Source organism: Polypterus senegalus, chromosome 1, assembly GCF_016835505.1.
Source record: "Polypterus senegalus isolate Bchr_013 chromosome 1, ASM1683550v1, whole genome shotgun sequence".
Classification (NCBI taxonomy): domain Eukaryota; kingdom Metazoa; phylum Chordata; class Cladistia; order Polypteriformes; family Polypteridae; genus Polypterus; species Polypterus senegalus.
In genome coordinates this window covers 166,144,024-166,160,368 of record NC_053154.1, presented here as the reverse complement: position 1 = coordinate 166,160,368, position 16,345 = coordinate 166,144,024, and the positions used below count along the sequence as shown (strand labels likewise).

General features: G+C 38.2%; 1 protein-coding gene across 1 annotated transcript in view; it reads right to left on the bottom strand.

The window, feature by feature from the left end:
* efhd1 (EF-hand domain family, member D1) overlaps positions 1–16,345 on the bottom strand; it is a 41,853-nt gene that overhangs the window by 11,993 nt on the left and 13,515 nt on the right. The window contains exons 2-3 of the mRNA XM_039762285.1: positions 8,167–8,314; positions 5,628–5,762 (exon numbers count right to left, since the gene is read on the bottom strand). Of these exons, the coding sequence (XP_039618219.1) occupies positions 5,628–5,762; positions 8,167–8,314 (283 nt within the window). The remainder of the gene's footprint in view (positions 1–5,627; positions 5,763–8,166; positions 8,315–16,345) is intronic.

Genomic DNA, 16,345 nt, shown 5'->3' with positions numbered 1-16,345 from the left:
TTTTGTATTTGATCTTCAATGTGCTCTATGTATGTGAATCACTACGTGCTTCCGTTCTTTCTCTTTCTCCGACAGGACACAGAATCCATTACATTCGTGATATTACAGCTCTCTGAATAATTAAAATACTGAGATGTATACGTGATATTATTTTCATGATGATTGGAATGAAAGCATGTTATTAAACATGGGAACACGATGGTGCAGTGATTGTTCATGTCTCACACAAGATGCTGCTGCGCCATGTGCGATCTTCGCTGAAATAATTAATTGTAGCAGTACTATCTCTTTCAAATGTACTAACCTCCAATTCCTGTCCTTAATTTTCTTTCCCCAAATACCCAATCGCCACACAATCAGCTCTGTAATAGACGTTAAGTCATCTGTAAGCTTACAATGACGATTCTTCAAAACTTTTAAGGAACATTGAAATATCTTCATAGTACGTGTTTAATTATTCTATCCGTCTATCCTTCCAGTGTTGCACCAGCCTCAGCAAATATACAGCGCAACGCAGGAACACTACATGAACTTGCTAACGCTGCAGCACCGTGTCCTCAGATGTTTAATTATTAACAATACAGATTATTTAATGAAGTTGAAGTTTTATCTGTATAATATAATCAACATATTTTGCTGCATTTCATCTTAAAAATGATATCGTCATCATATGTAAATATGCGCTTTATAAAGTGGCGCAGGTTGTGCAATATTATAACTGTAGAGCAAGTTTACTGTGGGGTTATTGTACTTATAAGTACAAACAGTTCTACAAGGAGCAATTGATTGAGTGCGTTTATAGTTCTTGGGATGAAACTGTTTCTGAACCGCAAGGTCCGTACAGGAAAGGCTTTGAAACATTTTGCCGTGGCTGAGGTAGTGTGTGCTTGATGCTGATAATACGATCAGCTGCTGCTGTGATTCCCCACTCAGATACAGGGATATAAATACTTCGAGTGGTGCAGTGAGAGTAATATGGAAAAAGATGATCCGCTGTGGCAGCTCCTAACGGGAGCAGCTGAAAGAAGAAGAAGACAAAGATGGTGCAGTGAGAGTAACAATGCTAAAGCAGTTATGGTATTTGGAATACTATGGCTATTCCCTGGACCATTATATTGTTACAGGTTAATTACAATCAGATGCATTACACTAATAAACAATATGTGGTTAGTTTCAGTGTATTTATAAAGCTGCGTCAGGAATGTGGTTCTAAGAAATAAAGGGTAACCACACAGGGACAGTAGCACTGCTTTGACGCTGGGTGCAACCAGTCTGCAAAACCGAGTGGAGAACTTACGTACGACAGTGTATGAGGTACCGTGGAAAAGTGCATAGCTTTACGCCAAGTGTAGGTTTTATACATCACGATTTGAACATGGAAACGTTCTTACACAACATTTCTGTGCGTATGCACCGTTTATATATGAGGCCCCTGTTCTTATCTCAAATTTTCTAATGTTCTGCTGAGTTTCTTCTTAAAATACTTTTTTAAGATCTGAGTCAATATAAATGTGGAATTTAAGGATGTGGCTTAAATTATAAGGTCAGTCTTTACTTTATATTCCATCATTATGTGAGATGCTTCAGAGTGTCATTGCAATTACCCATTTCACCACTAGATGGCACTGTTTCGTTTTTGCTTGCATATCAAGGTATTTTTGACCTCCCATTATTTGCTGTGTTAGAGGAATTTTCTTAAGCAGTCTGTTTATTTTTGCACAGCTACTGCTCAAGAGCATACATTTTTTAAAAAAGTAAAAAGAAAATGTATATTTGCAAGGGGTTAATGTAAGAATAGTGTGTGGCAGCAGTGCTTGAAGAGCTGTTTTCTGCCAACTTGCTTCCACAATTTCAGGCTAGAACAGAACAACAGATAATCTCACACTTTAGTGGTGCACGTAACCTAATCTTCTTAGGTATGAAATTTGATTTTTTTAACTTTATTAACTTATAAATTACATTTCAGTAAGTAAAACAGTTCAATCAAAGATAGACTCCAAATATTGTTTCATATATATCAAAGTCAACACTCATCTCCTATTTGAAATATGAAATTACTGTATACCACTGGCAACAACAAGGTTCAGATTTCTTCCTGGTCCCTCTGCGCGGACTGTTGCTATTTCCTCCACATGTTTTTTCTTCATTATGTAATGGTGCTTGATTACCTCTGCACTGGACCATTGATAATGCATGAGTGGGTGTGCCATGCAATAGATTGGCATCCCATCCCACACTGGTTACTGCCTAATACCTGATGCTGCCCTGCACACATAAACTACAATATAGGTATTTCAAAATGAATGAATAAATTTTACTAGTTAATCATGTCATCACATATTTTCTGTTTACGTCAATAACGCTACTTCAAAGATTTTTAACAACAAATCAAAGAGTGACTTCCAGCAAAAAAATTTTTAAAAGCTAAAATGTTTACATGCTTATTTTAATACATTTGAAACCAGGTCAAAGGCATATATTTTGTCTTTATTGCCTTTTTTAATTCATTTAACATCACTTCATCTTTTTCTTGTAACTGAAGCAAATGCATTATGTACACTTGTGAAAACTGTGTCCTCAAAAGCATAGAAAGAGCCCAATGCCCTTTGGTAGTTTGCTACAGATCTGTCAGCTTTACCTATTGAACAGCACATGTGCTTACTTAAATACATTACTCTTTAATACATTGACCAATAAGCTGATAAATCCAGAAACAATGGGCAATTTGTGTGAAGTATTTCAAGAAAACAAACTTTGCTTGATTACTTTTGAATATTTGTTACATTCATGACTACTACATGGAGTTAAATTAATCGAGCTCCGCATAAAATGGCAACCAGCAAACAGTATGAGATTATGGTGGTGGTCTTTAGGGAGCTACAGCTCACCAAGAATGCCTCAATTAAATGATTGGCAGTGTAAACAGTTGAGAGATTTATTGTCACATGTACTAAGTACAGCGGAATCCTTATCTGCATGTTTCCCACAATCTAGTGACAGCAGTATAATATTAGCATGTGATGATCTGTGTAGTAACCCTATTTAAATTTAGAGTTGAAGGCCAATATTAAATTTAACACATCTCTGTCTTTTACCATAATGTAAAGGGTAAGTTTCAGTATGGACCAGATCAGTATATTTAAACAGCAGTTAGAAGGCACAGAAACACATAATACAACTCCAAATGTATACAATAACTACAGATCAGTCTGGGAAATGTTCCTCAGTTAATAAATAAATAGTCAACACTGATGATATAAACAGATTCCAACTTAAAAGAGTGTACACCACAATTAACACCCTCTACAAAGAAAACAAAATATTCTTACCAAAATCTTCTTAATTTGATATCACCAAGGCTCAGTCCTAGTTACTTCCACCCTCTAGTGTCCAACAGTAAACTCTCAGTTATAGCAACTCTCAAGGCTTAAATCTTACAATGATTCCATAGACTGAATCCTTAAAATCAAATAGCTTGCTTTGATCAGCCCAGAGCCTAATCTGCATGTACCACCTTCCAAGAAAACCCTCCTTTGCTATTTTCCACTTACCTTTTTTTAAAAGAGCCAACAGATTTTCATTTCTTTTTATTCAAGAAGTCCACAATAAACACCTTGGTGCCTTTTTAAAAGGCAGTTTCACTTAACATCACATACTGCATATCAAAAGCCATAGATATATTTAAAGCTAGAAAAAAATCTATTGAACCCAGACTCTATGTGATTTTACTACACGTTACTGTAACCAGGATGGACTTCATTCTGATCTTTGAACATAAGAAGGGAGGACCAAAGAAGAACAGGTGTGTTAAGTGATTTGTTCATTGTCAAACAGAGTAGCTCATTGAATCATAAACCTGTGGGTTTAGAGAGTAATCGTTTAGTCACTACACAATGAGAAGGACCGGTGAGTAATGCAACAGACCATCACAGCATCTATGTCATGCCTTCAATCACCTGCAGTAATGTGGCACCCTATGTGGTGTGCAGAGTAATATATACTGTATGTGTACTTCTATATTAATGTTGTATGAATGGATGCACTAAATAAAAATATTTATATATTGTGACCATTAGAGGGTATTGTAGCACCCAAAACAAACCATGACTACACAAGTGCCAATAAAATAAAAAAAAAGGTTTATTTATCTTACAAAAGGCTTGTTACACATTGTGTGACCACCAATATTCTCTTCCCCTCTCTCTCCCACTCTTTCTCTTATTCCTCCACTCCTTCCAGAAAAGTGTTGTCAAGCTCCTCTCCCAACACAAACTCTCTTGTATGAGGTTGAGAATCCTCTTTCATCTTAGACCTGGGAGTACTTCCGGCGCTAGAATATAGCCAAATGGAAGCACTTCTGGGTTGAGAAAAGTCCCCAAAAGCACCACAGTTTGCCTTAGCACACCCTGGTGGCACCACTGGAACCTAACAGGGATGCCCCATGGGGCTACAGTTCCCAGCATGCTTTGTGGGTGTCCATACTGGTAGTGCCAACCAAGGATGCTGCAACCTAACATGCTGGGGGAGCATATAGTCCTGACTGGTTGTCTCCCCTGGTCCTGCTATCACACTGGCTCCTCAGCCAGGCATTGTTCCTTGGTTCTACCCTGCCATGATGCTAGCATACCCGATTCAAAACTGGCATCATCTGACAACTTCTTGGGTAAGACAGGGATCACCCTGCCTTTCTTCTTGTGCCTCCAAAGGGATGGCCTTCCATCCAGTAAAGGAACCTTGCCCAATACCAGCCATGATGCCACTCATGAGCACAGTCCTTTACTATATATATGTGTGCATATTTGTACATGTGTTTTGTATGAATGGGTGGTATGATGGTTAGCACTGCTGCCTCACAGTTTACAAATTCTTGATTCAAATCCTGCCTATTAACTCTGTATGAAATTTGCATATTTCTTCCATGTTGGCTTCTTCTCTAAGGGATCTAAGGGAGCTCAGATTTTTTTCCCATATTACAAAGACACAATGTATGACTCAGTTGAAGAGTCAATAGTGGTGGGAGCAAGTGCTTGATTATGCCCTGCACTGGACGAATACCCCATCTAGAATTGGTTCCACCTTTGCTTTTGGACTTGTTGTAACTAGTTTTGATCCTGCAATGGGTAGAAGAAGATGATTTTGTGTTCAGAAGTGTTTTATGTTGTGTTGTATGTTATTTTCAGTTTATTTTAATTATACTGTGTTTTTAAAATGTACTATTCTTTTGGGCTTGTAAATAGAAAATGTTATCTAATAATAAATGTAATTAAAAAAATATGTCACCCTGTGGCTTGCTGGCATATGGTTATGTTTTTGTTTTACAAGTCCAGGAACTAGGATTTGATTCTTGGCATGGTTACTATATGTGTAATGGCTTCACATTTTGCTGTGTAAGTGTGAGTTTTTCTCCCACATCTCAAAAATGTGAAGGTTGGGCTGGCTTGGTATGAGTCAGTTTGAGTGTGCTAGTGAGTTAGGGCCTGACTTGGGACTGGTGCTCCTGAGACGTCATGTTGTTTTATCAAAAAAATGAGTTCAATCAAATAGAAAGATGAACATACAATTCTATATATAATCATTGTTCTGTTAAAAATTTAAATATTATGCTTTGAAACAATTTATACTCATACCTTAGCTTCAAAAAAGTCTCTTGCGCCCAGAACACCTTCAGTAGAAACATCAATCTCAGAGAGTCGTGCCAGAGCCATTAGCCCACTTTCCTCCTCCAGCTCACCGGCTGCTGCCTTTCTGAAGATTAGCAGAAACTGTTAAGAAATAAAAGCAATCAGGCTTCTCTGTTCATGAGAGACTAAATATCCCTTCTGCTGTTTACTCTCATCCCGCCATTTACCACTCTCCTCAAGTTACACGTTTCTCGTCCATCTTTTACTTCTTTTCCCTTCACTTCTTCAGTTTATACCATCCTCTCTATTATTTTTCTTTTTTTTAAGCACATTTCCCTCAGCCTGCTCTTAAATACATACTGGCAGTGTTCTCACAGCTGTGACATCCAGCTTTTCACCTGCTTCTAGACTCTTCTAAACCAATACTGCCAAATTTAGGAGTACTGAATGCTCTGACTTTGAATGATATTCAGGCTCTTCACAGCTGCCTAATACTGTACTATAAATATCATAATTCTTCACATCCTGTGCTGCCACATGTCCATGAAAAAGAACAGAAATGCCCAATCCTTCTGACTAAAACCAAGCAGCTGTTTAAGCAGCAAATGTACTGATGTTTCAGACAACTGCCTCTGTGTGCACTTTGCTAATTTAAGATCCTCATGGGGGTCATTAAACTACTGTCTGCTGTTTAAGGAAAAATCCCAGGCAACTGGCTTTTAGTGGCTTTACCTCATCATTTGCTTTGCGTTATAAAAACAGCAAGTAAAAAGCTCTAGAGTAAAAGTAAAATATTCAGATTTGACTGTTGCTACACAACATGGCTGTCACGGTACTTATGCATTAAATGTATTTTGCTACACCCAGCCTATATCGAGACAGATGGGCTATGTGGAATCTAAGTAATGGTTACAAACACACACCCACCCACCCAATACCAGTCAACAGATGAAGGGAGCAGAGCGTTCCTGACTTCAAAGCCTTCATTTTTAGTGGCTCATCTCCAGGGTTCAACAAAACAGCTAATAAGATCAAACAAAATCATTTTTTGATCAACACTAACCTATTCAGAGTTAACTTTACTTTGCTGAACTGAATGTCGATTAATTCACAGTCTTAAACAGCAATACTGATAATTATGCCTCTTCCTTTCAGGGTAACAAATCTCATACACTATTACGGTCTCTATAAAAAGACAGTTTGACATGAGCATTAATTGCATGGAAATTTGTGGTCCTCATGAGTGATGCATGGGTCCTCTATTTGTTGGCTTTCATCTGTTAACTTAATACAATAAAAAGAACCAGCAAGTAACCTTAACTGAAAATGAAGACGATAGATAGATAGATAGATAGATAGATAGATAGATAGATAGATAGATAGATAGATAGATAGATAGATAGATAGATAGATAGAATACTGAGGAATAATGGAAAATATATCAATACATGAGTCCAGTTCTCAAACACAGAGTCAAGGGCTATTTAGATCTGTCCCAGGCTACCCTGAACACCAGGTAAAGACTGGCTCTGGACTGGATTTCAGTATTTCACATAACCCCCTCAAGTATATATGCCTGCTATAGATTATTGGCTACAATACTAAATTCAAACATTGGTAATATATAGCATTTATAATAGGAAACATTGATTATTTTAGAAAATGTTTTCTAGTTTCAGTAACTTTACTTTAAAATGAAGTCTTCACTTTCTCTGTGACACCTGCACTGAAAAATGCAATTATGAAATACACTAATGTCTTAATGATGTTTCTTGATCAAATATGAATAAATTAAATTACTAGGCCAGACATTAAATCTCTAACTTAAAACTAGTTTTAAAATAAACAGCTTTCTTATTCCCCAAAACAGGTAGTACTTACAGAGAGGAGTGAATTAAGAAGTCAGTATGGCTCAAACCCAAGCAATACTGCTGAAGCTCAATTGATGTTTCCTATACAGTAACAAAGGTTGGGGAGTCCACTAGCTCATTTGCACAAATCTCTTCATAAACAGATTGCATTTTATGTAGTGTCTGTCATACACGACCAAGGCAGTTTACTAATAAAGCACAATTGTTTACTTATTTTCACAACAGGATCCCTAAAGAATTAACAGAGAAATTATTGTTTTCCACTAGCGCTAGGAAACAAGCATAATCAGACTAAGCATCTTTTCACTAAACCTAACCCTAAAAGTATGATCAACTATCTGATAAGGAGGTAAGTAATCCAGGGGCCTGTGGGAGCCTTAATATGGACGCAATGTGATCATATAAAAATGTGCTTGAGAACAATGTGAGACCATATGTTCCCAAGTTTATGTTGAACTGGAAATGAACCTTTCAACACAATAATGATCTGAAGCACATTAGCAAATCCACCAAGGAATGGCTCAAAAAGAAGAAATAAAGGTTTATGTATTGGCCTAGTCAAAACCCCAGTTTTAATACCATTGAAATGTTATTGAAACTTTGCTGCAAAAAATAATTTCTCTTTCCATCAAACATCTGACTTGTGGATACTCCATCCAGCAGCCCTATTGTACCTCTCGGTAGCTAAGTCTCCCATCGAAGTCCTCGTCTACTTCCTTGATCATCTGCTTCAAGCCTAGGTGAGTTTGTGGAGCTCCAAGCTTCTCCATCATCATCTTCAGTTCCATCAAGTCAATAAATCCATCCTTTCCAGAATCATACCTAGACATAATGAGAAAAAAGGGAGATTTGTTAATACTAAAACCATTGGCAATGTCCACTAGACAGTTTCTGGTATTATGACAGAAAGTCTATTTTAGATGCACAGCATATTATATTATCTAATATATAAAGCAGAGTCTATGTGTGTGTGTATGTTTGTTTGTCCGCCATAAAAATCTGCACCAGGCATCCGATCGCCACCAAACTGGGCATGGGGCTCCTTTGTGACCAGGAGAATGTCATGGGGTATGTTTGGTTCGGAAAAATATTCATGGTGAACCGCAGGGCACCTTTTCACCAACACAACATTCGGCACACGTTCCCATTCTTAAGATGGCCGCATGTTGTAACAGAACTTCACAGCGGCGCCATCTAGCATGCCCTTTCACCGATGCAACATTCGGCACACGTCCCCGTACTTTAGATGGCCGCACATTGTAACAGAACTTCACCATGGCACCATCTAGCAGCAGCTTTGGTCTCTGCGCATCGCTCTTTACCCATGTTTCTTTAAATTGCCAAGAGATGGCAGAAGTGTCCAAGTATAAGAAGGCCGACTACTTTGATCGGGTGAAGAGGAACTGCCGCATAGCTGTAAAATGTGAACGACCCAGTGCACGTGACCGGCTGACACACCCACGTTTCTGGATGTCACACTCCCTCACTCACTGATACTGCTGTATTTCATTCGCCAACATCCGTTATTTAAAAGCACGTTTGAACAGAGACTCTCCTTAAAAAGACAGCATCCTTCCCCCGCCATTTTCCCCAAATGCAGCCACAATTGTTTGTCACTTCTCTCTGTACTTGCCATCGCCAGCATCCGTTACATGGCATCATTGTTCAACACAGACGCTCCTTACAAACAGAGCACCCCTCCCCGTCATTTTTCCTAGTACGGTTTCAGTGCTACTGTTTCTCACTGGCTTTCCATATTTGTGGTTCTATTTCCTTGCTTTCCGACTGACAGTACGATTTCAGTGTTGCTCTTTCTCACAGACTGGTGCTATTTGTTAGCTTTCTGACGTATTGTAAATAACATAAATGCATCTCACTGTAGTGCTTATTCCATATGTAATACCATGTAACACATTATAATTGTCCTGCTTTTCGTAAATATACCTATGCCACCGAAAAAAAGATGTAGAATTGGAAGGTCCACTTCAGATGCCACAAGAAAGTCTATTTCAAGGGCGTCTGAAACGCCACAGCACACAGAATCCACAGTGAAAAAACTTACAATAAAATGTTAATCAGAAAACTGTTTCTTCTGTTTCTATGTTCTGTTTCTGTAATTTGGGAAATTCACCGGTTATAGATTCCCGGACAACGCCGGGTACACGTTTGAACAGAGACTCGCCTTAAAAAGACAGCATCCTTCCCCCACCATTTTCCCCACACACTTCAGTGGTTGTATATCACTTCTCTCTGTAGTTACCATCGCCAACATCTGTTAGATAGTAGCATGGTTCAACACAGACGCTCCTTACTGTGAAAAACCGCTCGCCTTTTTGTCAAGACTCTCTATCCAAATATTATTGAAGCAACTATCATGACACGTTGCGCAAGACATACAGATGTTTTCATACCAAGAATACCGCTGATTCCGAATGATTTACCCTTGGTTTTCAAACTGCTCCAATTTCCTGTTCGTTTGGCTTTTGGTATGTCAATTAATAAGGCTCAAGGGCAATCACTACAAGTTGCAGGCATCAATTTCGAAAATCCATGCTTTTCACGGACAACTCTACGTAGCATTTTCTAGAGTGGGCGATCCTCAGAATTTGTTCATTTTCTCACCACAAGGGAAAACAAAAAATATTCTGTATCCAAAGGCTCTGGAATGAGCACTTATATTACCTATTACAATAAAATGTAAATCAGAAAACTTGTTTTGTTCTATTTCCATATTCTATTTCTCTCATTTCAGAAATTCACAGGTTATAGATTCCCGGGCAACGTCAGGTACTCCTGCTAGTTACATTATATAATCTATCTACTTCATGTCATACAATGCTTTTCCATAATTAATGTTTCATTAATGGCCCCTATATAGCTTGTGCACCATGTGGAGAAGTGACTCAATCAATCGGTAATTCAAAATGAATTTGAGATCTTTAGTCCTATGCTTTAGCACCACTGAGTAGGTCTTAAAGTACTCATTCTTCAAGGTCGTTTCCATGCTGCTTGTTTGTCTCTGTAAGGCAACAGCATCACACCTTTACTAGAACTGATACCTCTGCTGCTACCTAATGACAAGAACAAACTGTGCTGTTCCCTCATGAGCTCACTAGGGCCCTGTGTCTCAGTGCTCTCTAAATATATAATGGGCCCCCTTCTCATTACATCCTGACTCTCTGCCATCTTACAACTTAGTCGCATCCTTTTGGCTTCCTAGTGGAGGGTAATAACTCCTTTTTTATCCTTTTGACTTCAGAAGTGTGCTCTGCATGTCTCCTTTGGGAATGTTCTCCTGATCCCTTTTCTAGCTATATAACTTAAATATAAAGCACAATGAAATTCTGATTTGTAGAGATACAAATACAGCATATGCACTTTTCTGAGCTTTGGGCCTATAGCCCTTTGGTTTACATTAAACACCACAACTTTTGTTAATTTCCTAAACAAGAGTTGGGGCTCAATCCTTAGTAGCTATATGGAGGAAAGGGTGGCAATATCACATAATATTTGCCTCTACTCTCAGACTCAGTAGAATGCACACTGTACCGTGAATCACATGCACATGTTCAGTAAACAATGTGCAAATCCATTAGTGGGTTATGGCACAGCTTTATGTCGCCCACTCACCCCGGCATCTGCTAGTGATGAGGTTCCTTGAATCTTAGCATTCAAATAAAACAAATAAAAGATGCATCTTTTTTCACCGTGACTGGCCTTCATTTGGTGACACTTTAATTCTTTGTTTTCTTTCTTTTTTCATCAGAGCCTTTCTTCTTCACCAAGGCTGTCCTACATACCACTTCCAGTGCCAGCCGTGATTCACCTAAACTGTAGTCACTGTGAATCCTGCTTTATCAGAAAATCCAAAGCAATCTAATTCTGCCCTTGATGCTTGCCCACATTTCTTTTTGTTGCCTATGAAAGGCACTACACAAATTAAAAATGCTTGATCAACTGTTCACATGAAACAAAACTCCACTGCCTCTATATCCCTGAAGGGATCTTAACAAGTGGTTAGAGTTTGGGTTCAAGTATACTAACAATAACAAGCAACTTTTGTCTTATGTAGTGCTCTTCATAGTGACTACCAGGTCAAATGATTTTGCAAGTAGGGAACAAAATGCAATGCTTTTTCATTAAAAATGTAGTTTACAGCCAGTTAGAAGGCTCTTGAGGGGTGGACGAATGAATATAGGCTTGGACTCTGTCCAGTTGGTGTGACGCTACGAATGAGTTCACAATCCAACCAAGATGGGCTTTGTTAAAGAAGGGCAAAATTTGTATAGTTTGTGCTCCACACTTATACAATGAGCTGACTGTGCTAAATAAATCTATTTAATTGTGTGCTCGACTGGTTCCCCACCCCTTTTATCTTGGGTATGAGGTAAAAAACAATTTGCTGCTCTATTTCAATCATTATGAAGGAGTTCCTGGCAAGGCACCAGCTTTTAGCATCCGGAGAAGCAGAAAACAAGAGTCTCCTTATTGTGCTGCAAGCTGGAAGCAACTTTTTTGATGAAAGATTGGAAAAAAGGATGACTTCAGTCCTTTGAAATGTGTAGTGCAAGCTTAAGCTGAGATCCTTGTTTTTGTAAAATAGGATTCATTAATCAGAGTTTGTTTTCTAAAGTGCCTTTCATAGCTGACAACACAAAGCTTAGTAGAAAACATTTCATGTAATGCACCAAGTCTTTTTATAGCAATTTTTATTCTGTTTACAAAGCTTTTTTTGTTTTTTGTTTGGTGCCTTTAGTTTGATGTACCTCTAAGTTCTTAGCAAAGGAGTATGTCTTTATTTTATTGTGCTTGTCAACATCATCCCTGTAACAATGTGGTTTACAAAGCAATCAAACAACATCTCCCATTGGCCTCAGGGAGACCTTGGGAATCAGTCCTGGATGGAGTGCCAATCAGTCATAGGACACCCTCACACATACACTTGCAATCATTCCATCACCATTCAGCCTGTGGAGAAACTGGAATAGAACAGAAAATAGCTTCAACAGCAGAGAAAACAAGCAAAACCCACATAGACAGTGTCCAGGCCACCAGCCAAACTCAAATATCCAATGACACCAACATCCATACCACATTTCAGACTGATGTAAAACTGCATAAATTGTTTTTGTTTTTTGTTTTTTTTTTGTGGCAAGACATATTTTTTCTCACATGACACAGCAATCACTCTTCACAAGTCTCATTGCCTCATCCATTTGTGGTAATGTTTCTTTTTACTAATTTAGATGAACTCATTAAAGTGCCTAAAATGTCATCTAGTAGGTAGTTATGTGCATATACAAGTGTAAACTGGTTGCTAGGTGTAGGGCTAATTGCATTGTGGTCACTGTCTTGTCCTCGTCCTTCCAAATGCATCTTTGGACTACATTGACATACATAGTTTTCCTGCTGATTTGCACTTCATGCAGTCCTGATAACCAATCTAGGGATATTAAAGGTGTATGGACTGCACAGCCATAATGCTTCTCCTGAAAACAAAAGATGTGGTAATGAGACACCAGCACTCATAGGTGACATGTTCTCAGTTTCATTTCTGTTCAAATATTAAACACCAAGTGTGAGTAATATAGTTGAACATTATATGTTTTCTGAAAATCATGAAAGCTTCCATAAATCTGAAATTTTTTGTAGTCACAGAATCGGGCTTAGGTATATTTACCAAGAAAAGAACTAAAGTTCTGTGTGTGCACTAAACGCTGCCCTAAGAATGGTTTGCTAGATTCAGAGTATCATTGTACTGTGCTCGGCTTTTGGCCATCATCCTCTCATGAGTCCTGTGTGGGTGAACCAAACACTTACAACTACATTCCACAGTGTTTACAGCCATCTAATCACAAATTTGCCAAACCTGCCCTATAACTAAATTACCAAGAGCTTGTTTAGTAATCCAAAGGGCGTAGCTTGCTTGGTTGGTTTCTGCATTTATGCAATCATTTGACAGATCTACCCTGCCCTCACACAGATAAAATAGACTTTTGCACTGATGGTAGGTGTTGGTAGCTACCCCACTGTAGTAGAAGGGCAAATTTACAAACAGTAAAACAGCAGCACAACTGCTGAGGACCTCTGAAATGGAATTGTGTTATAAATAATTTCTCTGGCCAAAGAGCAACTGCATCCTGTCAGCTGTGTCCCAGCCAGGGAGCTGCTTGGGACAGTCCACTCTTTGTTAGCCTCAACAGCTGTAACGACAAATGCAAATCACTTCCAAACTCTGGGACATCCCATTTGGAGTGCATAACATGAAAAGCTATCTTTTGAAGCAACTTTCTCCTAAAGTCCTAGAATTCTTAAGATGGTATGATGTATTCCTAAAGGATCAGAATGGCAACTAATAACTCATCTCTCCTTTATTTGGGTTATGGTTAGGGCCAACAATCTTTTATTATGGCTGCTCCAGATAACTTTTTTTTCTCACATCACACAGCCCTTGGTTTATCTTATTGGATGACATCAAACAACCTGAGGAGGCAGGAGGTACCCTCATCTGCTGTTCCTGTCTATATACTACAATATACATTATGTCTATAATATGTCTATATACTGCTGTCCAGGTTCTGAGAGATGATTTGAACATGTAAGTTCTGCTTTTACGTATTGTAAGTCCATCCAGTTTTCAAACCCACTAATCCCCTCTTCTCTCATAGAGAAGCCAGAAACTAAAAGCACTGACTTACAGTATTTTATACACAGATGACATTTTACCGGTCATTGTCTACACTTGCACTAAAAAGAAAAAACTTTCCAGTGCTGCATGCATTTACTTTAAGTGACAGCATGATCATTCAATCCAGCATATTGCTGATAAGGAGAACTGAAGTCATGATAGAACAGAAACTTAATAATTTCCCTGACAGCCTCTTGCAATCAAAATCTAAGTTTACTAAACAATATTTGAAATCATGTGATCACACTGAATTCCCATTAGAAATAGTTGCTTGACTATGGAAAAACATTACATTTATTTTTTTTACTCTTAATAACCTTAACTTTCCACATTTTATCTGAATGTGGATGTCAAATAAGAACTGGAGAAGTCTCTAATCTTTAAGAGACATTGCTTCTTGAGCGCATATCTCCAGCTATGAATTCTGAGGGCCTTTCCCCAGTGGTACCATGTTCAGTTCATCTGCAGGAGGTTCACCCAGCTAAAATATGTGTGACACAGCACCATATTGCTAGTGTTGTCCATAGTGACAATATTCTGTTTGTCTAAACCTACCATAGTTCATCTTCTTGTGATATATGGCATGCCTATAGGCCTTAATCTTTCAGTTATGCATTCTTTGTAGTGTTAGATTCTAGTAAACCCTGGGACTTACATGCATCACAATATTTGCTTCCAGTGGGCTTTTACTCATTGAGTATGCAGTAACGGTACCTGTTCCAGTTTCAACATACCGTACCTGCATCTTTTCTTAGCGTTACTTGTTTGTGAATCTTCACAGGAGATACCTTCTGCAATTAATTATTAATGTGCCCTACTGACACCTTTTCTATGTGTTCTGATGAGCATCAGCACCACTTTATGAATCTTCACAGGGGACCCCCAAAAATCTTTGTTTGTATTGCAGGGTATCGCCATAAATAGAGTACCACCAGTAATTTGGTTCCACTTTAAGCACTGCTGTAAATCTGTTTAGAGGGATCAGTTGAAATGCTTGAAAACAATGAAGAGTAAATCTAAGGAAACAGTTCAAATATCAAATAAATGATATTCTGTAAATATCTGAAAAATAGGTATTTCTCTTTTCTGTTGTTTTGAGGGGGAAAAAGTTTGGACTACTAGAAATGTACTCTAAGTCATTGCAAGTGATAACACTGCTGTTGCAAAACTAGAGGACTGTACTTAAGATAACCCCAGCAAACAAAGATATGCACGCCATTAAAAAGAAAAGTGATATTGTACAAGTTTGATTTTCTATTTTTAATTGAAAGATTATGACATCTTGAGCTAAACATATTCCACACTTTTAAGCAGACAAAACTGTACAGTATAACTGTATCTACAATATTAAATATTACATTACTTTCTTAAACTGACAGTCTTGTTTTTCAGACTACACTGCTCATCTTCTGCACTAATTCCTTTGATTTCCTAGGTGCCAAACAGTGATGATATGTTGCATATTGATTAGAATTTCACAGTATTCTGTACATGTGGCAATAAAGACCCTATATAAATCCCCATGCAGCTCCATTCCTCAATGCATCAAGTATATGCTCCTCCATGAAGTCTTCAGGATTTCATCAGCCTGTCCACTTAACTAGTTGCACCTTCATTTTCAAGACACAGTAAAACTTCAAATCATTTAAGTATGTTTGGTCTATTTGCACCTCTAGAAAGTCTCATCCTTTAGCATATCTCATTGAGTAGTGGGGTGTTGTATCGTGTTAGCCATTACAGATGCAACAAGGAGTTTCTAATTTACGACCTGTCTGAAGAAGGGGGCCTCAGTTGCCTCGAATGCTTGGACATTGTAATCAGTTCAGTTAGGCAATGAAAGGTATCGTTTGGCTTGATTTCTCATTGCATAATCCCACTGAAACAGTTTGAACCATCTACCAGTGATAAATACAATACTATACATCTCTAACAAGTTTTTTTAATCTTATAAGCACTTAATTTTCTGTACTGTTGATATTTCAATAGGTGCTATACTGTCTCCGAATTAACTGCTGCAATTATCTTATGTTTTTGTAATACATTAGTAACATAGACCCATTCTTCATTTTGGGACTAAGGAGGACAGATCCTTTCTTGGCACAACTGGGTAGTGTGACAATCCACTGCAGACATACTCAGCCAATATCACTCATGCTGGACTAGTT